The 25,131-nt window shown below is 41.6% G+C and overlaps 1 protein-coding gene across 1 annotated transcript in view; it reads left to right on the top strand.

Annotated features, from left to right (window-relative positions):
- LOC307170997 (NACHT, LRR and PYD domains-containing protein 3-like) overlaps positions 1 to 25,131 on the top strand; it is a 77,476-nt gene that overhangs the window by 15,528 nt on the left and 36,817 nt on the right. The window contains exon 2 of the mRNA XM_079892333.1: positions 9,645 to 9,924. Within this exon, the coding sequence (XP_079748459.1) occupies positions 9,698 to 9,924 (227 nt within the window). The 5' untranslated portion in view covers positions 9,645 to 9,697. The remainder of the gene's footprint in view (positions 1 to 9,644; positions 9,925 to 25,131) is intronic.

A 25,131-nucleotide genomic window follows, 5' to 3' on the forward strand; every position in this document is an offset into this window, starting at 1 on the left:
TTTCATATTTTATTTTATTAACTGGTTTATTATTATTATTGTTATTTTTTCCAGTTAGTACTGTAGGAAACTATGTAAACGAGTGCAGACACACATTTAAGATTATTAAAATATTTTCTTTTTGTTAATGCAAAAGGTGTGAGACCCCGAACCCGGGACTCCAGATATTAATATAGTTTTTTTAATTTTTATTTATCTGTATCTGGTGAGCTCAGACCCGGTAGATATTTTTCCTCCTTTTCTTTTTCTGGTGTTAAGTCCTACTGATGGGTTACATCCAAGAATAGAGAGAGAAAAATTTGGCGCCCAACGTGGGGCTGCGCTTGTTTGACAAAATCGTGTTTTAGTCCTAACTGTTCTGAATATTAAATATTAATTTTTTTTTCTTTTCCTTTCTTTTCTCTGACAATGGACTTGTGCAAGCAGCATAATTTTGATCCTGAAAGATCTGTAATACTTACAAAAGTAGATCCAAATACTACTCTCGTGGAAGTGAGGAGATGTTTCGATCATCTTGATGAGGTGAAGAAAATAGAGTGGTTAGGTGACAGATTCTCAGGAGAGCTTCTTTGTGAATTTCAGGAGGTTACTACCCCTTTAATAGCCGAAGAAGAATATTTGAATGCAGATGGCCAAAATGTATGGGGTGTTTTGCCACTAGAGGGTAGACAGATCGAAGATATGCAGCCTCACTCTCGCTCTCCAACACCAATACAGAGTGAATATCCAGGTCAAACCTTGGATGATATGGCTGATCAGCTGTTGGTGCAAATAGAGAGTTTAGCACAACTTCACTGTGTAAATGTAAATGATCTAAGCCAGCAGGTTGCGACTAAGCTTGCACACAAAGCTGATGGTGCTGATAGGGGCCCTTCCACTTCAACCCCTGCTCCAAGAAAGTTTGGTAATGTAATACCAGCATCAACGCCTACTGTAGTCGCCAGTTCGGCCCCAAAAGTGTCTTTTGCGATTCGAGCTGATTCACCTCCTGTGGAGAGGAACGCAACTGCGCATGAAACTCCTATCACTTTCACTATACCACAGGACGTACAGCGTGTAGTGGTGGAACATGTGGTGAAACATGACTCAGATTACCAGGGACATGTTCCCTCACTCCCCAAGTTAAGAATGTTTTCCGGACATTGCCCCAAGCCTAATGGGGAAGTTGATTTCATCACGTGGAAATTGTATGCTAGGCAGTTACTCTCAGACACTTCTCTGATGGAGAGGCATAAGAGAAGGCATATTTTGGATAGTCTCCTTCCCCCTGCTCTTAATGTTGCCCTAGGAGTAGGTACAAATGCGCCACCAGAAACGTATGCGCGGGAGCTAGAAAAAGCTTATGGTAGTGTCACTGGTGGAGATGAGCTGTACATCCAGTTTATAGAAACGCACCAAAACCGAGGTGAGAAGCCCTCTGATTATTTGAGGCGACTCCATTCCCTGATGCAGGAGGTGGTTGAAAAGAGAGGAGTGGTTGGCAAACATTCTGACACTTTGCTGCTCAAGCAGTTCATCAGAGGGTGCTGGGATGAAGTCCTGATAACACAGTTGCGTCTTAAAGATTTGCTATCAGATTCTTTACAGCCTGACTTGAGTTATTCCAGCTTGCTTTTCAAACTGAGGTCTTTTGAGCATGAGAAACAGCTTAAAGAGAAACGTATGAATCTCCATTTATGCATGCCTCCTGTAAGAGCACAGAGCCAGGTGCATATTACTGCCGATCAGGGATTTGCAGCGAACACTGAGGAAGCACAAGCCAATCGGGCATTGTCAGAACGCATTAAAGAGCTTGAAGCTGAGGTGGCTAAAGCAAAGGCACAGAAGCCAGTTTCAGTGAAGAAACTGCCATATGATCAACACCAGTCAATTGTGCCTAACAAGAAAATGGGCAAAGAAGGGAAGCCATCACGCCCTGTGCCTCAAACTCAAGCTAAGTCACTGGCCTTGAGTGGGTTTTGTTATCGCTGTGGTGAGGATTCTCATTATTTGCAACAGTGCACTAATCCAGTGAATGCAGCCTTGGTGCAGAAAAAGTTGGTGCAGAGACATGAGCAAAGGAGTTTTCCAAATAGAGTGACAACACCCACTGCTCATTTAAACATGGAGTAGCCTCTGTTGTGGAACGAACAGAGGCTGGAGTTATAAAAGGTTCCATAGAAAAGATAAGCCAGGTTCCTAGGGGCTTAGTTGGAGAACCTTGGGAAAGTAAGGTTTGGGTGGACGGAATTGAGTGTTGTTGTCTAATTGACACTGGGTCCCAGGTCACTTGTATAGCTGAATCTTTCTACAAGCAGTATTTACAGCATAGGGGTCTTACCCCCATGGTAGAATTACTCCGGGTTGAGGGGGCTGCAGGGCAATTAGTCCCTTATCTTGGATACATTGAAATAGATGTGCAATTTCCCAAGTCTGCTTGTGGGACAGATGCAGTGGTTGCCGTACTAGCGCTGGTCTGTCCAGATCAAACCTACAATGCTCGTTTGCCCTTGTTAGTGGGTACAAATGTTCTCCGTCAGCTTGTACAAGATTGTAATATGCTGCAGGGAAAAGAATACCTACTGCAAATGCCCATTAGCACAAACTGGATGGCTGCTTATCATAATTGCAACGCTACTTCAACACCTCGTAAAGGAGCACAGTGCCTCACCCCAGTTAGACTGTCGGGCAAGAAATCTGTAACGATCAGTAAAGGGGAAAAGTGTGAAGTGACCGGGGTGTATCGAGCTAAAGATTGTGGCCAGAGCAAGACGATGATCATTGACGAACCACTGATGCACCACATTCCAGGTGGCTTAGTCGTGGAATGTAAGTTGATACAAGCTGAGGCTAGAGCTCGAAATAAAGTCAAAGTAGTCATTCGAAATGTTTCAGACCACAGTGTAACCTTGCAGCCAAAGGGAGTGCTTGCTGAGTGTTCAGTGGTGGACTGGATAAAGTCTGTGCCTATTTTTGATAACACTAGCACTTCACAAACTACCACTTCCCAGATAGCAAGTCTCATGGTAAAGGCAGACGATCCTGTGGTTCTAGATTTTGATGGCTCCCCCATTTCTGAGGAGCTCAAAGCTCGCATAGTTGGGAGAATAAACTGTGAGGCATCCAGTGCATTTGCCCAGCACGATCTAGATGTGGGAAGAGTTTCAGGCGTGGCACATAGAATAGAGCTAATTGAGCATGTTCCTTTCAAAGAGCGAACTCGTCGTGTCTCTCCAGCTGATTTTGAGGACTTGAGGAAACACTTGTTAGATTTGCTTGCTAGTGAGATTATAGAAGAATCTAGTAGTCCATACGCTTCACCAGTAGTACTGGTGAGGAAGAAAAACGGTGACTTGAGAATGGTGGTTGACTACCGCAAATTAAATAAGTTGACAAAGGGAGATGCATATCCTCTTCCCAGGATCGAGGAGACCTTTACATTGCTGTCAGGTTCAAAGTGGTTCACGGTCCTAGATTTAAAAAGTGGATATTACCAGTTGGAGGTGGAAGAGAGTGATCGTCCCAAAACTGCGTTCACTACGCCTTTTGGAAACTGGCAGTTTCGGCGTTTACCACAAGGGCTGACGAATTCTCCAGCAACTTTTCAGAGAACTATGGAGAAAGTCATGGCTGGTTTGAATTTGCAGGAAGTTATAGCTTTTCTTGATGACTTGATCATTTTCTCTGACACACTTGAACAACATGAGGCTAGGCTCATGAAGGTACTCCAACGTATCTCCGCTTTTGGGCTGAAGTTAGCACCTTCTAAGTGCAAGTTCTTTCAAACTTCCGTAAAATATCTAGGGCATGTTATTTCCGCTCAGGGTATACACCCTGACCCAGACAAGATTTCTGCTCTAACAGAATGGCCCATCCCAAAGACTGTTAGAGATCTGAGGTCATTCCTAGGCTTTGCTGGGTATTACCGGCGATTTGTTGAAAGCTACTCCCAGATAGTTAAGCCTCTGAATGGGTTATTACAGGGTGAATTTTCTACTAGAGGACGGTCAATATCATCTTACCGTGTTAAGAGTAAAGCGCAATCCCTAGCTGGGAAATGGGATGATGAGTGTCAAGTTGCTTTTGACACTATCATTCAAAAGCTTACAACTGCGCCTGTTCTAGGTTTTGCGGACTGGAAGTTACCGTACATTCTACACACTGACGCCAGCGTCACTGGCATAGGCGCTGCTTTATATCAAGTTCAAGAGGGAAAGACAAGAGTGATCGCCTACGCCAGTCGTGGTCTTTCTAAGAGTGAGAAAAACTACCCAGTGCACAAGCTAGAGTACTTAGCACTTAAATGGGCTGTGTGTGAGAAATTTCACGATTTCTTGTATGGCACAAAGTTTACCGTGTTAACAGACAACAATCCATTAGTGTATGTGCTCACTACGGCTAGATTGGATGCGGCTGGCCATAGGTGGCTCGCGGCTTTGTCTATGTATGATTTTGATATTAAGTACAGAGCGGGCAAAACTAATGTCGACGCAGACGGGCTGTCACGTCGTCCTCAAAAACCACTTATGGATGATGCGGAGGCCATACAGATCGATGAACGAGTAGCAAACTTGATTAGCAGAGCAGAATGTGCAGCAACTGAGTTTGAAAACATTGAGCATCAAGCAATCAAAACTGTGTGTTTGCGACATTTGGTGTGTTGCGAGACGCATGTCGTACAGCCGTGTGAGGAGGGAGACCTGCTGGAAGGCAGAGTCATCCCAAATCCTGCTGTCGAGATGCTTCTTTGTAATGATGAGGTGGTTCCTGACGATTTGATAGAACCTGAGCACTGGCCTGGACAAACTACTTTACCAAGTATGACTCCCACAGATTGGTCCGAGTTACAGAGAGAGGATACAGCCATCAGAAGAGTAATTGACCTTGTGGTGTCTGGGGAAACTTTAACTCATTCAGATAGGCTCAAAGAATCCAAAGAAGTGAGTTTAATGCTGAGGGAAAGGCCCAGACTAAACTTAGTAGATGGCGTGCTGTATCGTATGGTCTCTGATCACTATGGGCAACAGTACAGGCAGCTGGTGGTTCCCCCGAGTTTCAGAGGTAGAGCTCTTGAAGGAGTTCACGACGAAACGGGGCACATGGGGTATGAAAGGACTCTGGAGCTCGCAAGAGGCAGATTTTATTGGCCTAAAATGGCAGAATATGTGGAGAGAAAGTGCAGGACTTGTGAGAGGTGCATCAAGAGAAAGGCTCGTGCACAAAGAGCTGCAGAGCTAGTGAACATCAAAGCTTATTCTCCCTTGGAATTAGTCTGTATTGACTATCTATCATTAGAGCCGGATTCAAATGACACCCGCAACATATTAGTCATTACTGATTTTTTCACTAAGTTTTCTTGGGCATTTCCCACTAAAGATCAAACAGCCAAAACTGTGGCTTCGGTGTTGTGGGAAAATCTGATTTGCAGTTTTGGTTTTCCTAAGAGAATACATAGTGATCAGGGGGCTAATTTTGAGTCTGAGCTTGTGAAGGAGTTGTGCACACTAGCTGGAGTTAAGTCACGCACTACACCTTATCACCCGCGGGGAAACCCAGTAGAAAGATTTAATCGAACCCTACTGGATTTACTGGGAACCCTGAGTGATAAAAAGAAGGAACATTGGAGAAAATATGTCCGTCCTGTAGTGCATGCATACAATTGCACTAGGAATGATTCGACAGGTGAGACTCCTTTCTTTCTGATGTTCGGACGCCAACCTCGTCTCCCAATCGACCTTTGTTTCGGGATTAGCCCAAAGGGGCACAATTCCAAAACTCATACTAATTATGTCAGCGAGTTGAAACGAAGGCTGAAGTATGCTTATCAATTGGCTGTTCAAAATGCGGAAAAGAGGCAATTGATGAACAAGGCTAGATGGGATAAGAAAGTGACTGCTGCTACAGTAGAAGTTGGCGATCGCGTTCTTGTAAGAAATGTTAACATCCGGAGAAAGCACAAGATCGCTGATCGTTGGGAATCCACCATCTATGTGGTGGTAAAGCAGCCTAATGCAGAGATCCCAGTGTATGTCATTCAACCTGAGAATTGCGAAGGCCCTGAGCGTGTCCTGCACAGAGATCTTTTACTCCCATGTGGGTTTCTTCCTACCAGTCCTGATGAGATCGATGAGGCTCCGGCTGTCGAAGGAGCAGTTACACGCAGGAGGCGTAAACGTGAGTTGGAAGGGGACATGGAGGCTGAATGTTGTGATGAGAATGTGGAAACTGAAGGTCCCAATGTGTCTCTGAATCCTTATGCCCCAGAGTTTCAGTTGGGGACAGCCTTGCGAGAAGTCTCTGAATCTTTCGTGTCTCCCAGTTTGTTGAATGAGCAAGGAGAAGTCTCTGAATCTTTTGTGTCTCCCAGTTTGTTGAATGAGCAAGGAGAAGTCTCTGAATCTTTTGTGTCTCCCAGTTTGTTGACTGAGCAAGGAGAAGTCTCTGAATCTTTCGTGTCTCCCAGTTTGTTGACTGAGCAAGGAGAAGTCTCTGAACCTTTTGTGTCTCACAGTTTGTTGAATGAGCACGAAGTTGAAATGCACCAAGGTGATTGGCAAGGCACTGAATCTGTTGAGGAAGACGTGGAAGAGGTCTATGAGACTGTAATCCAACAAGATGTCTCATCCTTAGTGGATGATGTTAATGAGGTGTCAGTACATCCCGATGAGTTGAGTGCTGAAGTGAAACTTGATTCTCATGTTGAGTTAAGGAGGTCCCAAAGAGAGAAAAGACCCCCAAGTAAATTGAAAGATTTTGTATGGAAAGCACAATGTGGGATGCAGAATGTACATGTAGAACCCAAACCTAATTATTTTAGTCAAGTACTTGAAATGATGCAACAACAAATGAGAGTGCAACAAACTCAAAGCGAATTGTTGTTTAGCCTTGTGGGTCATGTACCAACTTAAGTATCTGATGAGGACATCAGAGTTTCAGCAGGGGAGGATGTAACCCACCCAATTAATTGAGGCTGTGTTTTGATGTATTTTTCATGTTTGATTTTTTTTATTTTGATTCTATATTTTTCCTTGCCTAGCCTAATGCATGAAATGTTCAGACATATTTTTTATTATTATTTTATTTTATTATTTTGTTTTCACTGGTTGATGAAAATAAATGCATTGCGTCGATGGGTGCTGACGTCACATACGCGCCAGCTCATTGAAGAGAGAGATGTGAGCCACATGTGTGGCTATCATTAATCTAAACCATCGTTGTCAATATTTTCCTAAATGGATGTCTGAACTGTTTTATTGCATTAGGTAAGTCACAATTGTTTCATATTTTCATAAATAATGTTTAATTTGGTGTTTGTTCATATAAGAAAATGTGGATGGTTAATGCTGTTCGTAATCGAGTATAAAGTGTGCCATAGAACACATGTAAAATGTTTATGCTGTAGAAGTATACTTGTTAAAACTTGTTTGCACATTTGTGTAATGGGAATAGTGTTTTGAGTTGAAAAGTTATGACTGTTAAATGCATTTCGTGATGGGTGCTGACGTCACATACGCGCCAGCTCATTGAAGAGAGAGATGTGAGCCACATGTGTGGCTATCATTAATCTAAACCATCGTTGTCAATATTTTCCTAAATGGATGTCTGAACTGTTTTATTGCATTAGTGTGGATTGTTTCAACGCTCCGTGATCGTGTTGGATTCGCGCAGTGCGGGAGAACCGCGCTGGATTTCACTGTGGAGGAACTGCGTCATCTGGGACTCTGCCTTCACGAGGAAAAAAAAAGAAAGATTCGTTCATCGTTCATTCCTGCAAAGATTGTAGTAGGCATTCACATGCAAACGAACTCGAACTGAGTCACTTCCATTTCCACTCGAACTGAGTCACTTCCATTTCCACTCGAACTGAGTCACTTCCATTTCCACTCGAACTGAGTCACTTCCATTTCCAAGTGAACTGAGTCAATTACATTCACACGAACTGAGTCAATTACATTCACACGAACTGAGTCAATTACATTCACACAAACTGATTGATTCTTTATTTTTCCTTTTATTTTTTTTTCTCTTTGATTGTCATTGATAAAATATATATTGTTTTCAAATGGTGATTTGTAAAAGGCAAAGTTATTCTCATGTGATGTGTGCAAAGTGATGCGTGCACATTGAAGTGAAGTTAAAAACAAAACAACAATTTCAGTGAATACAGTTACTGTTCAGTGAACTGATTGTTTCATTCATTCATTTTCATTTCATTCATTCAATTCATTTTATTCATTACTTAATTCTATTTCATATTTTATTTTATTAACTGGTTTATTATTATTATTGTTATTTTTTCCAGTTAGTACTGTAGGAAACTATGTAAACGAGTGCAGACACACATTTAAGATTATTAAAATATTTTCTTTTTGTTAATGCAAAAGGTGTGAGACCCCGAACCCGGGACTCCAGATATTAATATAGTTTTTTTAATTTTTATTTATCTGTATCTGGTGAGCTCAGACCCGGTAGATATTTTTCCTCCTTTTCTTTTTCTGGTGTTAAGTCCTACTGATGGGTTACATATACACTCACAGACATCAACATTGGGCATATGAAACACAACAATGGTGACATTCTTCATGCCAGAATACAAAGCACATTCATTGCTCCCAGCATGCATTGTGGCATGAATAAACTATGCATATTAATTATTTTTTTGATTGTCACCATTGCTGAGGTTTGTATGACTAGTGCTGATGTCTAAGTGTGTCGGTTTTAACTTTTAAATAATTTTGGTCAATCTTTGGTGTTACAAATGATTTTTATCACATCTTTTGAGTTTAGGCTATTACTTTCTAATGTTAAAATTCCAGAAGCACATTAAAAAATACATTAGAAGCAGTTGTTTAATTGCTTAACCACTCTAATTGCAGTCCTTTGTTATTAAAACAAACGTGTTGATCTGCTTTTTCAATGCAGAAATGTTCTCCATAAACACCTGCAATTACTGATAAAGCACAAACTTGAAAGTCAAGGGTCAAGAGCCGAACTAAAGCAAACACTGATCTCCACTGACCTCAAACTAAACATTTTCAATCATTCATCAAAATCTAAACCTCTGTTAATTCTCAATAAGAACTTCTGTAGACGTCTGACAGAAATAAAGTCAGTCTGGTTAGTAATAAGTGAAGCTGGTAATGCTGTTTGTGGAGTTGTTTAATCAGATCTTGAGAGAGTTAATGTCTTTTATCTTCAGTTCATCGAAGGCTGTGTCTGAAGAAAGTTGTAGTTTGTGTTCTTATTTCTATTTCGAAAAATGATTGAAAGAATGTTTCAGGAACATCACACTAACCTTTAAATAACATTCTAGTAACATTCAGGAAACTGGACATTTTTATGTTCTTGGAATGATAGAAATCAATGTTCCTAGAATGTTGAATTTTAAATCAAAATTAAGTTGAAAGAATGTTTGAGGAACAGGTTTTAACCTTTTAAAACACTTTCCTCTAACGTCAAGAAAACTGAACAATTTTTACGTTCCCAGAACCAACACTTAATATTTGGAGAACGTTCTTATAACAAAGTCTGTTGGCTGGGATGTCAGAAATTTGCTCTCAAAACCATTATTTACAGTAACTGGAGAAAAACTGTGTTAAGTTAAAATGAATTAAATGCCATCAAAATGTGTAAAAATTCAATTGTGTTTCTGTGTCCACATACAGGCCTTTAAATAAAGTGTCACATCAAGGAGGAAGAGGAGAACCGTACCTGTAAAATGAGTGTGTGTGAGGAGAGAGAAGAGGAGGCATCTGTTCAAACTCAGAGAGCAGCATCTCCAGCATCCAGCTGTGTGTCTATGAAGAGTAACAACTCCATGCCTGAGCCTCCTATGTTCAGTGATGGACCGTCTTCAGGATCCAGCTGTGTGTCTATGAAGAGTAAAAACTCCATGCCTGAGCCTCCTATGTTCAGTGATGGACCTGCTGTGACCCCTGACCCTTTGTAAGTATCATGAAGTTCAAGGCCGGTTCAGATTCTGCTGGCGCTTATTATATTATATTATATTATATTATATTATATTATATTATATTATATTATATTATATTAATTGCCCGTAAAAACTACAACACTGGCAATAACACAAACAGACACAAGTGTGTGTATGGCTGCACAAATAAGGGTAAAAAGGCTATTTAAAATATGTATCTAAATTGAATATATATAGATATCCAGATAACTAGTTAGCCTCATTAGCCTCTTACTTGGTGACCCTATTCTTAAACATAGACTGGAAAATTACATATCCAAACTTAAATGGTTGCTGAACTTAATGTGCTGGATACATTTATTTTTCTTTTCTATTAATGGGTAGTTGATGGGACGTGGCTTTTTCACCATCACAGAAGATAAAAAATAATTTATTTCACATTTTCATCATTTAGAATACTGTAAATGGTTAAAGAATTTTTTTTTTTTTACATGAATTTGTTGTTTTAATACCCGAGTTATTTTTTATTTTTTTACAACTTTGAGCCAAATCTCAAAATCGTCCTATTAGGCCGTGGGCCGGACCCTGAAATTGTGAATTTCACTGATCCAAAGTCATTTGTTAACAGGTGGCATGTAAAAATTCTTTTAAGTAGTGTAAGCATTGTTTCCAACGTTGATGTGTGCACATTTGATGAAGATATCGATCTAAACTCTTAAATTTTTAAACGGGCAAATTTGTAGGACTACTAAATCGTAGCGTCAGAAAACGTAAACAAATCTCCCGTCTCCATGACAACCAGCATAGTTGATATCATAACGTTGCTCTCTTGATAACGAAATCCGGCTATTAAAATATGCTTTATATACTTTTTGTCTACACGAGCTGTATACTATACATTGTGCACTTACCGTCAGAAGACTCTAACGTTATTGATCACCCGTGGGTGGGCTTTTGTCACCTAATTTATTTACATGACCCCATAACAAGGCGGGACGTGATTGACAGCCGGTATGCGACAATATAAAGTGCACATGTTGCTTCTAAGGCAAAAAGCCCAATAACCTTATTTTCTCAAACAAGTTGGGCATCATTTGTTCAGTGTGCCCAGAAATGGGTTAACCTCAACACTGCTGAGAGTTTAATAGCTGAAAAAGCCATAGCAACATTTAATTTAACAGAAACCTGGAAAGACCAAGATGTGCCAGTTAATGTGGGCTTCCATAGGGAATGCTACATGCTCTTCACTAATAAAGATCACATTGCAAGAGCATGTAGGAGAGAAAAGGCAGCCACAAATACTTAAGTTATGCATCAAATCCATCAATTCTACTAATTCTCTATTAAGATAATTGTGTATTGGTGCATCATGTAGGCTATTATGTCAAGTCAAGTATATTTGTATAGCGCTTTTCACAATACAAATTGTATCAAAGCAGCTTCACAGTATTAAATTAAAATAATACAAGGTTTGTTTCTAGTGGAATTTATTGATTGATAAAATTAAATTAAATATTCCCAAAATATCCCCAACTGAGCAAGCCAAAGGCAACAAATATGTGTGTATTGTAGTTAGTTTAAAAATGTATGTTAAATAAACCTCACAATACCAGTGAATCTTAATCTTAATTACACAATGTGATTTTTAATTAATGTATATTTTAACACTTTGTATCTTAAAATTTGTATTGAAAAGCTGGACATTTAACAAGGGCAAAAAGCATAGATTAAATATAAGATTACAGAATAGTGTAAGGTTGACAATGAACTGAACTCAAAAGTCTTTTTTTTTTTTAAGAATGTTTTATTTGAAACAAAAGACATTACATTGTATTCTTCCATATCTAAACAGTGAGATTACTAGATTAAAAGTAACAAACTTGGATAAACACATTCTTTGTCCCCTTTGTTCTGTCCCCTACCTGGTGTCCCATAACCATGTAGATAAAGCCCAACTGCTGCCAGAGGAAGTCAGTGACACTGCATCCATGGTTCGGGTTTTGCGTTCTGCATCAGATGGCCCAAGCCTCCCAAAAAGAGCTTCCCATCTCCTACCAGTAGAAAGCACCAGCTACCATGCACTGACATGTGTCTATGTAGGAACTGCTCCAATGCTGTCTAAGGACGCAACACACAACATTGTGAGAGTGCAGCCATGGCCTAAGTGCATGTTTAAATAACATAACACTTATAAAGTTAATCTGGTTCAAGTTTAATTTTTTTGTGTGGTGTTGTTAATTCACTAAATAGCCCTAGTTAGCCGTTGATAATCTAACTCAGGGGTTTTCAAAGTGTGAGACGGGCCTCCCTAGGGGGGCTCCAAACAGTTTCAGGGGAGGATCAATGGAAGTGAAACAATATTACATTACTTATTGCATTACTTATCAAAAGGAGATCACACAGAATAGCCTACATGTGTGAGAGTTCAGAGATACAGTAGTTTTTGGGAACTGTTTTACCCCCATCAGTCAGAAACTAATAAATGCCTTAGGACAGACCTTTGTTTATAACTATATGGTGTAGTAAGAAGTTTCAGTGATATTAGGCTATTTTGGCTAAAATGGTTAGTGTCTATGGGATCAAAAAATATAATTATTACAAATATAATTATGATCCCATAGGCATCCAGGAATTGAGCGAAATTTACCAAATAAAATAAAGATGTGTTGGTGGGGGGCTTTGGCTGAAGGCACGCAGTCTCAGACTTTGAAAACCCCTGATCTAACGTTTGCCTTACTGTAACGTTAGCCAACTATACAAAACAAATCCCACCTGGACGTTTCCTCATGGAGATACCGTTAATACGTTGCCTACTTCACCCAAGTGAGGTGTTCCAAGAGCGTCTGCCTTCTGCCCTCCAGATGTAGGCTCCACTCCATAGACTGTATATAAAAAGCTCCACCGTCAGGAGAGGAAACGCATGCAAAATATACAAAATACAATGTGCGATTAGACAGGAAACAGGAGATAACGTAAGCTAACTATATGACTGTGTGTGTTTTAGATCTCTCCCTGCCCCAACATAGCTGATTCAAACTGTCAACTCATTATGAACTCCGGAAGCTGTTTAAATCATCTGTGTTGGAGCAGGGAGATGACAACGTGTAACTTACTCCTGCAGAAGTTTGGGAAACACTGTCGCAGTACATAAGCTTTACTTCAAATAAGATTAATTCATTCAGCTAGTCTAACGTTACCCGGAAGGGGCTGAACGATGGAAAAAACTTTAAATCTTAACTTTATCAGTTACCTACCGTTTCCACGATGTGTGGTGCAGCCATACGCTGTAGCCAAAAATTATGTCCAACGGAGAACTCGCCACTGACCGGCCGCCGCGCCCGCGACTTCAGGTCACATCCGGGTCTTCGGGCACCGGTTCAAATAATGACGTGATTGGCCAACTCAAGTTGACAAGGTAACAACACGAGCTTTGATTGGTTCTTACTCCGGCTAACATTTTGTGGTTAGCTAGCGAGATTATATCTACGTTATATTTCTAATGTGCAACAATTGACGTTGGAAACAAGCAGTAATGTGCTCAACAACAATTTCTATAGCCAGTTATAAAAAATTAACCAGTTCCCTGGAGGAGATCTATCAAATCGAAAACTAAAGGAGAAAAACAGACTTGGCCCACGGCCTATATGGTATGACGGTAGACAAAATTATTTAATAAATATTAACTTTTATAAATAAAGAAAATAATGTTTTAAAATCTTAATGAACACTCCTGGCATAATTGTGCAAGTGTCTGTTTCACTAAGTGGCCATCACGTTTCCTATTCATACATTTCCAAAAGTGTAGGAATTTCATAAAGTTTGTCACAGAAAAAAATGTCCTTTGGTGTTATGCAATACCCTGATATTAAGTTGGGCAATATCATGGACAACTACATTTAGTTGAAAGACCCCATTCTAGGTCATGTGACTGAAGACCACTATGAAGCCCATGAGCAGTGCACATGGTAAGTATTTCTCTCAGAATTGTTCAAATGTTTTCAGACCACTGAAGTTGTTAAGTTTTTTTGTCCTTTGGTGTGACACCCTAGCCTGGGAAAACCCAGACAACTTCCGGCAAATTTAGATTTGCTCTGCAAGTAGTCTGGCAAAGAGCTCATTCAAGCCCATTTCCATGCCGTCAAAATCAAACGTTGAGACGGGCTTTACAAGATGAGATCGCTCTGATTGGTTTTAGGTCTAGCCTATCCAATTGCGCCCAGAGGCATTTGAGCGACGTCCACTCCGTTGGTGAAGCGCACCAACCTTTAAATGCATTATTATATTCAAATTGCAAACACATGAGGACAGTCTCCATGAAAGACCCACTGGCAGATGAACGTGCTACTACATTTCTCTCCGAAACGGTAGGAAATTAAATTAGATTTAATAGAGGATTTTAACTGTAACAAGATGATTGACAGGGCAGTTTACATGACAGGATGCACGCGACAGATCCGTCCGATAAAGATGACGAAGTAGTATCTCCCAAAGCTTGCCTACTTTTTTGCTACACATTCAAAAGTAAATACATTTTCTTCACAAAAAGAGTACATACTTTTATGGCGTAGTGTAACTTAGGTGAATTGGGACACAACATATGGCTTTACACGATGCTGATCGCTCTGATTGGTTTTAGGAGTTTTAGGTCTATCCAATTGCGCCCAGAGGCATTTGAGCGACGTCCGTTGGTGACGCTCCTTTGGAAATTAGTTATTAAAGAAGCTTTGCAAGACCATAACTCAGTTACTACTGAGAATGGTCTGGTTTTAACCAGGCTAGTGACACCCCTAAATTATTATTTTTTTTAATTCAAATTTGTATTTTTACTGCAGGGATATGTAATATTATGCAAATGTATCATGCCAATTGCTAATGACAGTTCAGCTAGTATTAGCATGGTTATTAACTGCCACAAAAGCTCAAATGTCCTTTGGAGTGACAGGAAATGTCACAGGAAATGTCCTTTGATGTGGCCTGTCACACCATAGGACACAGATGTCACACTATAGGGCAATACCTCCTTAAGAAGCTATTAAAACAAATAAATAATGTTTTAACAAAAAACAAATGTCCTCCTTTATAATTGTTACAATAAACACTATATATTCTGACTCTTTTTATGCAATGACTATCTTTGTCCTTTGGTGTGACGTTTTGTCCTATGGTATGACAAACATAAAACAACAGAAAAATATACTTATTTTAATATATCTTTTAAAAAATGAGTCAAGTTTGGCATTAGTTGAGTTACAATACTATCTCCTCTTAGATAGATACTCGATACTTTGGGGAATGCCTTCGGCATGAAGCGTCTGAAGTCTACTATACAACTATTCCAATCTGGATTGGTGCAACGTCATTACGTCACCCGTGACATTGCATGTGACGGTGATCCGGAAGCTATAAAACGGTCACAGGAACCAGGAAGTGTTAGCTTCTGGTCTTCAGCAAGCGCTCTATGTACAACTTGTCTGTTCTATTTGGTGTTGTTTGTCCCGTAGAAAAGATTATTTAAAAGTGATGGCGAGTCAAAAGCAATTCAGGCAGTGTGCGTCCCCTTGCCCACGCTTTTTAGCTGAGGGTGACACACACTCGCTTTGTGTTGTTTGTCTGGGAGCGGAGCATGCACAGGCAGAGCTCGAGGGTGCTGTCTGTGCTAACTGTGAAATCATGCCCCTAAGAACGCTCCGCTCCCGGCGTCTGCATTCATGGGGATCGCAGAGGGATCTAGCTGATAATGCTGAGACGGCTTCGGCCCTTTCTCAGCATTCTGAGGCTAGTTCCCGTAGTTCCGCTCAGGGTGCGGAAGCCCGCGCTGCGGCTTCTTCCGCCCCTGTAGAGAAACCGATGCTCGAATTATCTGGTTCCGAGGAGCTAGATATTTTGGGCATCGAGGCAGGGGAATGTGAAAAATCGCCACCTCATTCCCCTGCCTTTGAGGAGCTGCTAGAGGTTGTGACTCGAGCAGTGGCCAAATTAAATATCGATTGGCCCTCTGAGGTGCAGGAAGCGACGGCAAAAAGCAAACTCGATGAGCGCTTCCTGCAGACTCGGTCACAGCCTCTACGCCGGAGTCTGCCATTTTTTCCCGATCTCCACACTGAGGTGTCGAGATCGTGGAATAAGCCCTTCTCCTCTAGAATATCTGGCCCCAATGTTCATATATATTCCAGCATTATGGGTGCCAAGGAGGAGGGCTATGGGATGATGCCCAGGGTTGAAGAGTCTTTCGCAGCACATCTCTCCCCTGACGCTGCATCATCCCTGCGGGCACCGGCGCTTCCCACCAAGCCCTGCCGTACAACATCGGCCTTGGTTGGGAAGGCGTATATGGCGGCAGGTCGGGCTGGTAGTTGCCTGCATACTATGGGGCTATTGCAGGCATACCAGGCCGACCTCCTCAAAGAGGTGGACGACAGCGGGGAGGTCGCCTACGACGACATCAAGGAGATGCGTCGTGTGGTCGACTTGTCTCTCCGTGCTACCAAGGAGAAGGCCCGTGCCATCGGCCGCTCCGTGGCATCACTGGTAGCCACGGAGAGACATTTGTGGCTGAATCTGTCGGGCATCGGGGACAAGGACAGGGCTTGTCTCCTCAATGCCCCAGTTTCGCCTTCTGGCCTCTTCGGCGAGGGCGTCAACAACGTCGTTGAGAGGTTTCAGGAGGCGAAACGACAGTCAGCCGCATTCAAAGAGTGCATCCCCCGCCGTCATTCCAGGTCTCGTGGGTCTGCTGCCAGGGGGCAGTCCCAGGACGCCGCCGCCAGCTCCTCACACCTGCTTAGGCAGAAGGAGAGAGTTGCTTCTCGTGCTCCCCCCCAAGGGGCCTGGAGGCAGAAGCAGCACCCTCAGCCGAAGCCTTCTAAGCTGAAAACAGATCTGAGGACTGTTATTCAGGCGAGGAAGGCTTCGGCTAAAAAAAACATGATGGGACGTCCAGGTCTCTGAGGGCATCCCCCTCCGTGTGGGCTTTTTAAAACTTCGCTCCGCGGAGCCCTCAGGAAATCGATGTTGCTTCCCGCCACCAAGTGCGCTTCGGGACGCATCGTCTTCCAGCGAATATGTTTCAAAGAAGGTTCCAATAAAATCTGTGGTTCCGAAACGTTCGCTATCTCTCAAGAGACCTGGAGAAGATGTGATTCGGTTAGCTCCTGCCAAAAGATTGCTTCAGGTCACCGAAAGTAAAAGTAAAAATAAATATGATAAAGATGTTGTGAATCTTACACCTGAGGTCAGTCCTGAGAGACTGATTCCCTTAGTAGATTATTTAGATGCCTGGAATGGTCTTCAAAATATATCTCAGTGGGTCCTTAATACAGTCGAGAAAGGATATAGAATCCAGTTCCAGTATAGGCCACCTAGATTTAGTGGTGTTATTCATACGCTGGTTTCTCCTGATCAGGCTCAGGTGATGGAAGATGAAGTTCAGACTCTGTTAGCTAAGGAGGCCATAGAATATGTGCCCTTGGAGCAGAGGGATTCCGGGTTCTACAGCCGGTACTTCATAGTTCCTAAGAAGGATGGTGGGCTGCGTCCTATTATAGACCTTAGGGTTTTGAATAAATCTTTGAGGAGATTTAAGTTCAAAATGTTAACTATACCCATGATCGTTCAACAAATCAGATCTGAGGACTGGTTTGTGACGATAGATCTAAAGGATGCATATTTCCATATTTCCATCATCCCACAACATAGGAAGTTCCTTAGATTCGCTTTTGGGGGAAAAGCTTATCAATATAGGGTCCTTCCTTTCGGCCTAGCTTTATCTCCTCGCACCTTCACTAAATGTATGGATGCATCCCTTGCTCCATTGAGACTTCAGGGGATTCGCATATTGAATTACATAGATGACTGGCTCATTTTAGCCCAGTCGAAAGATCTGGCAATTCAACATCGAGATGTTGTTTTGCATCATTTGAGGTGCTTGGGGTTGAGACTCAATGTGAAAAAGAGTTCCTTAACTCCTCTTCAGAGGACTACATTTTTGGGAGTCGAGTGGGACTCAGTTACTATGCAGGCACAATTGTCTCCTGCCCGTATTAATACTATCTTACACACTATGAGGAGTTTTAGGCTAGGCCAGGCTATCACTGTCAAACACTTTCAAAGAGTTCTGGGTCTTATGGCTGCAGCTTCCCTTTGGTCTGCTCCATATGAGAGCCTGTCAGTGGTGGCTCAGGAACAAGGGTTTTTCTCCTTTGGGAAACCCTTTCCGCACGATCAGAGTTACGCACAGATGTCTTCGTTCTCTGGTTATGTGGAAGAAACCATGGTTCCTGTCTCAAGGCCCAGTGTTGGGAGCACCATGTCAGAGAAAGACTCTGACTACAGATGCGTCCCTCACGGGCTGGGGTGCGGTTATGGAGGGCCGTTACACCCGAGGTACTTGGAAGGATCATCATCTCACATGGCATATTAATCGCTTGGAGATGTTGGCTGTGTTTTTTGCCCTGAGGCACTTCCTTGTGGACCTCAGAGGCCATCATGTTCTTGTTAGAACAGACAATATGTCGGTGGTCTCTTATATCAACCGCCAAGGAGGTTTGAGATCTCGCCCTCTTTGTAGACTGGCGCATTATATTCTTCTTTGGTCCCAGGATAAATTTCTCTCTGTGAGGTCCATTTATAATCCTGGGGTTGAAAATATGGGAGCAGACATCCTGTCGAGGCAGGGGCTGAGGCCCGGGGAATGGCGGCTCCACCCTGAAGTGGTTGAGCTTATATGGAGAAAGTTTGGCCGGGCGGAAGTTGACCTGTTTCTCTTCTCATGAGAACTCTCATTGCCCGCTCTGGTACTCTCTCTCACATCCAGCTCCTTTGGGTTTGGATGCCATGGTACAGATGTGGCCGAGGTCTGTCACATCTGTACGCTTTTCCCCCGATCGCTCTGCTCCCTGGGGTTCTAGAAAGGGTCAGGAGGTACGGAGTGAGACTTCTCCTTGTAGCTCCGTACTGGCCGGCCCGAATTTGGTTTTCGGACCTTATTAGTCTCTTGGAGAGTCCTCCATGGAAAATTCCTGTTAGTAGAGATCTTCTGTCTCAGGCTGATGGTACATTATTTCATCCCCGACCAGAGTTATGGAGACTATGGGTTTGGCCCCTGAGGGGGTCCCACCCATAACAAGATTGCCCTTTCCACCGAGGTGGTCAGGTCATCTATTCTAGAACCCCACTCTACTAGGAACTAAACAATTTAAGTTAGGGAGGGCATTGAACCCACTGGCTTCAGTACTGGTGTTCCATCCTACTCTCTAACGGGAGCTCCCGTTCATGCTTAGGGCCTCTGTGGCGGCCTTAGTGCCCTCCGCAAGCCTCTAAGGGTGTGCACGTAGGGACATTCCCACTCAAACTCCATGTTCCTGTAGATTGGAGGATGAATCCTTTCATCCAGCCTATTGACATCAGGCTGATGGGTTATCCCTGGCACCCATCATATCCTGTGGATGACGTATATTATATATATGAGTATATATAAATATATAGAAGAATCTATTGAGTCTGCTTCCTGCTCGTCTTACTCCCTGGAAGAGTGGTGGTGCTGCCCCCTCTTACTTGCTAGCATAGGAGCCACTCTGCATTATTTTTGCCCCGGTACTGAGGTGCCTGTAGGCAAGATCATGATTCTTCAGGTATTCCATCCTCCATCGCATGTGTCGGATGATCAAGGTCATAGCCTTGGAGGTAAAAATATAGACCTCAGGCTGAGAGGAGTCAGTCCATCTAGTTAGGATGGTTAGGAGCTATTTTTCCTTTATTAGAAAGACAGCTGGCTATCTAAAACCATTCATATTTGAAGTACAAGGTGCGCTTTTGCCTTCACCTCTTATCCAATGCTTTCTACTGTCTGGGGCTCCCTTCCAGGAGGTCAGTCGAGCCTCCAGCTCCAGACCTCCTCTTCCTACACCAAATCTTATGACAAGCTAGTTTGGATCTGCCCTCTACTCATTCTATCGTCCGTGAGTGTACCAGATGCTTTATACCAGGGCGTTTTTCTCTCAGTGTGGCGGCGTGGGTATTCGTTCCCCAAAGTATCGAGAATCGATGCAGCGGGAGTTCCCTTTACGAAAGGGAACGTCTCGGGTTACATATGTAACCCTCGTTCCCTGAGTAGGGAACGAGACGCTGCATCCCTCGGCCACACTTTTCGCGCCCCTGAGAACGACTTGCTTTGACCAATTAGAAGCTAACACTTCCTGGTTCCTGTGACCGTTTTATAGCTTCCGGATCACCGTCACATGCGACGTCACGGGTGACGTAATGACGTTGCACCAATCCAGATTGGAATAGTTGTATAGTAGACTTCAGATGCTTCATGCCGAAGGCATTCCCCAAAGTATCGAGTATCGATGCAGCGTCTCGTTCCCTGAGTAGGGTTACATACATAACCCGAGATTACACCGAACTTGCATTAAATGTAAATAAAAGGAAAAAGTTTCCACTAGTCGTCCGTTCCAGTTTAAATATTCTAAAGTAGCTCCTCAAAATATTAAAGCTGAAGTCCGCGGCACTGGTACAGCACAGCGCGGATGAATCCAATGTTTTGAGAATGTGGCTGTTAGTCACCACGCCGGTGTGGATACTGTCATTCGCAATCACAGATTTTACTTTTTGGAAGTATGACCAACATACGAATTTTCACCGGAAAATGTCGTCTGAAAAAGTAAGTAAACATCCACTTTTGTTCTGACCAACTAAGGGAAAAAAGCATGCAGTAAATCGCGCCGATTAAATCTAACGATCGCTTATCATATCACGTCAAACCGTGCAAATTATATTTTGTTCTCAAATTGGTAATGTTAACAACATCAGCATACGTTTAATTATACCAACAACAAAAAAAGCCTCGAAAAAAGGCTATAAATCTCCACCTCCAACACCCTCACACGCAATATATCCTACTAGCTGAGGCTCCTTTTTATGTATACAGATGTGACGTAATGACGCAAAGACATGCTCGAAGTTCCCACGGAAATCCACCAGTACCACTGGAATTAAAAACATTATTACAGGCTTACCATTTTGAATCGAGCTACAGCAAGCAGATAGTGTTGAACACTGGCTGGTTATGTACTTTCTCAAAAATGTATTTTGGATAATTTTTTATCCAAAAAAGCTATGGACTACAGCTTTAAATAAACATCAATGACTGACACAAATAGTAGTTATAATTCTTAATTAATTAAATAATTCCCCATTAATAAATGTGTTTAATTTTACACTATTTTTCATTAATACATAGATTTAATGCTCTGTTTGTAATTGTAATTTAAAAATTATACTTTTGTGTGCAGAGGGTTTATAGAATGTTTCTAATTGTATTACTAGGGCTGCTGATTATATGGCAAAAAGCATAATCACGATTATTTTGATCAATATTGAAATCACGGTTATTTAACATGATTATAGTCAAGTCAAGTCATCTTCATTTATATAGCGCTTTTAACAACGTAGATTGTTTCAAAGCAGCTTCACAGAGATAAGCGTATAATTTAAGGTAACAGATATTGTTTTGGCTTTATAGCAGAGTTAAGTTATTTTCCATCTAAAGTTAGTTTTGATTGATTTGCTTCCGTCGCAACGATCATTTGTTATTAAATTAGGGGCCGCTAAGACGACACCATTCCCTCTACACAGACTTTAAACGCGAACCTGTGAGAAACGCTGATGGCGTTCACATGCGCATTTAGAATGGGTTCTATAGTTATGTGCATTTGAAAATACGCAGGTTTGGAATTCCCTACAAGCCAAGCCTAAACAAAGTACTTGTCTTTCCTTATAAATTTTGCTAAAGAATTTTATTTTATTTTGTTGCTTTGGGGTAGGAACGCGAAACAAATTTTCCCGACAACGCCTTATCTGTATAGTGGTAGAGGGATCCTCCATAGGGAGAGACTAGTTGGCACTTCAGCACTGCGTTGTCATCTGTCCAGACGAAGGTCCTTCGTCAGATCTGGATACGGCCTGGATCCGGCAGGCTGCAGGAAAACCTCGGGATAAACACAGACACTAAAATTAGCGTAGATGCCATTCTTCTCATGATGTAACGAGTACATCAGGAGTTATGGGAAGTGTTCCCGGTTCCGGCTGACCTAATCTATGCAGCCTAACATTAAATTATAGAAGTCTATAATGTATTATGTGAAAGCTAGGTCAAAGAGATGTGTTTTTAGTCTAGCTTTGAACTGACAGAGTGTGTCTGCTTCCCGGACAATGGTAGGAAGACTGTTCCAGAGTTTTGGTGCTAAATAGGAAAAGGATCTACCGCCAGCAGTCGATTTTGATATTCTAGGTATTAGTAACTGGCCGGAATTTTGAGATCGCAATAGACGTGACGGACTATAATGCGTTAAGAGCTCACTCAAGTACTGCGGAGCTAAACCATTTAGTGCTTTGTAAGTAATCAGCAATATTTTAAAATTGATGCGATGTTTAATAGGGAGCCAATGCAGTTTTGACAGAACTGGGCTAATATGGTCATACTTCCTGGTTCTGGTAAGAACTCGAGCTGCTGCGTTTTGAACCAGCTGTAGTTTGTTTATTAAGCGTGCAGGGCAACCACCCAGTAGAGCATTACAATAATCTAGCCTTGAGGTCATGAACGCATGAACTAATTGTTCCGCATTTGTCAATGAGAGCATATGGCGTAATTTAGATATATTTTTAAGATGGAAAAATGCAGTTTTACAGATACTTGACACGTGACTTTCAAATGAAAGATTGGTATCAAAGAGCACACCCAGGTTCCTAACCGACAACGAAGACTTAACAGAGCAGCCATCGAGTGTTAGACAGTATTCTAGGTTATTACGTGAGGAAGTTTTTTGTCCAATAATTAGAAACTCTGTTTTTTCAGAGTTAAGAAGTAGGAAATTACGAGTCATCCAATTTTTTATATCTGCTATGCATTCCGTTAATTTTGTGAATTGATAAGTTTCGTTAGGTTTTGAAGAAATATACAGCTGAGTATCGTCAGCATAACAGTGAAAGCTAATTCCATGTTTCCTAATGATATCTCCTAATGGTAGCATGTACAGAGTGAACAGCAGCGGTCCTAGTACTGAGCCTTGTGGTACGCCATACTGAACTTGTGATCGATGAGACATCTCATCATTTACTGCTACAAACTGATAACGGTCAGATAATATGATTTAAACCATGCTAGTGCATTTCCCGTAATGCCAACATAATGTTCTAATCTATTTAAAAGAACGTTGTGGTCAATGGTGTCAAATGCAGCACTAAGATCGAGTAACACTAATAGCGAGATACAACCACGATCGGATGATAAGAGCAAATCATTTGTGACTCTAACGAGAGCAGTCTCGGTACTATGGTACGGTCTGAATCCAGACTGGAAATTCTCGCAGATATCATTTCTTTCAAGAAAGGAACACATTTGTGAGGATACGGCCTTTTCTAATATCTTTGACAGAAAAGGTAGATTCGAGATCGGCCTGTAATTGACTAATTCTGTAGGATCAAGTTGCGTTTTTTTAACAAGCGGTTTAATCATAGCCAGCTTAAAGTTTTTTGGTATGTATCCTAGAGACAAAGATGAATTAATGATATTAAGAAGAGGATCTATGACCTCTGGAAGCATCTCTTTCAGTAGCTTAGTCGGTATCGGGTCTAACATACATGTTGTCGATTTAGATGATTTAACGAGTTTAGTTAATTCTTCCTCTCCTATAGCAACGAATGAATCAAATTTTTCCTCAGGGAGACGACAATGCACTGCCTGATGCGATACTGTAGTAGACGGTTGCATAGTTATAATTTTGTCCCTGATATTTTCTATCTTATAAGTGAAGAAGTTCATAAAAATCATTACTGCTGTGTTGCTTGGAAACTTCGGTGCTTGAAGCTTTATTTTTCGTTAGTTTAGCCACCGTTTCAAATAAATACCTAGGATTATGTTTATTTTCTTCTAATAGGGTTGAAAAATAAGCAGATCTAGCAGCTTTTAAAGCCTCTCTGTAAGCAATCGAGCTCTCCTTCCATGAAATGCGAAATACCTCTAGTTTTGTTTTCTTCCAGTTGCGCTCCATTTTTCTGGCTGCTCTCTTAAGTGCCTGAGTGTGCTCGTTGTACCACGGCGTTGGACTATTTTCTTTAATCTTCTTTAAGCGCAACGGAGCAACTGTGTCTAAAGTGCTGGAAAAGAGAGAGTTAAACGTTTCTGTTGTAATATCAAGTTCTTCTAAGCTATCTGGGATGCTGAGATGATGAAACTGATCAGGAAGATTATTAATAAAGCAATCTTTAGTGGCAGAAGTGATAGGTCTCACATATTTGAAACACGGAGTTGGCTTTGCAGCCTTGGCTAAATGCAAATTACACGAGACTAGATAATGATCTGAGATGTCATCGCTCTGCTGCAGAATTTCAACGGCATCAACATCTATTCCATGTGATAATATTAGATCTAGAGTATGATTACGACAATGAGTAGGTCCTGACACGTGTTGTCTAACTCCAATTGAATTTACAATGTCTTTAAATGCCAATCCCAATGCATCTTTTTCATTATCGATGTGTATATTAAAATCACCAACAATTAGTACTTTATCTGCAGTCAATATTAATTCTGATAGAAAGTCCGCAAATTCTTTGATAAAGTCTGTATGGTGCCCTGGTGGCCTGTATACAGTAGCCAGCACAAATCTCAAACGTGATTTATCGTTTACACTATATATTTTTACATTAAGCACCAATGCTTCAAAAGAATTGTATTTAAAACTTGATTTCTTAGTGGTTTTGAAACTATTACCATAAATTACAGCAACACCACCCCCTTTGCGTTTCAGACGAGGCTCATGTTTATAACAGTAATCTTGCGGGGTTGATTCATTTAAAGTAATGTAATCGTTTGGTTTTAGCCAGGTTTCTGTCAAACACAGCACATCTAGGTTATTATCTGAAATCATATCATTAACAATGAGTGCTTTTGAAGTAAGCGATCGAATATTCAGCAACCCAAGCTTTAGCATTTGCTCGTCTGTATTATAGCTGTTTTTTATTTGTTGAACATCAATTAAATTTTTAACCTTAGATGGGTTAAAACGTTTTTTGGATTTCCAAATTCGGGGAACAGACACAGTCTCTATACGATGATAGCTAGGTAAAAGAGGCTCTATGTGATGGGATTTATCTGACCTGGGTGACGCGAGGCCGCTAGCAGACAGTCGGTTTAGCCAGTCTGTCTGCTTCCTGACCTGAGC

Source organism: Squalius cephalus (genome assembly GCF_949319135.1).
Source record: "Squalius cephalus genome assembly, chromosome: 1".
Taxonomy (NCBI): Eukaryota; Metazoa; Chordata; class Actinopteri; order Cypriniformes; family Leuciscidae; genus Squalius; species Squalius cephalus.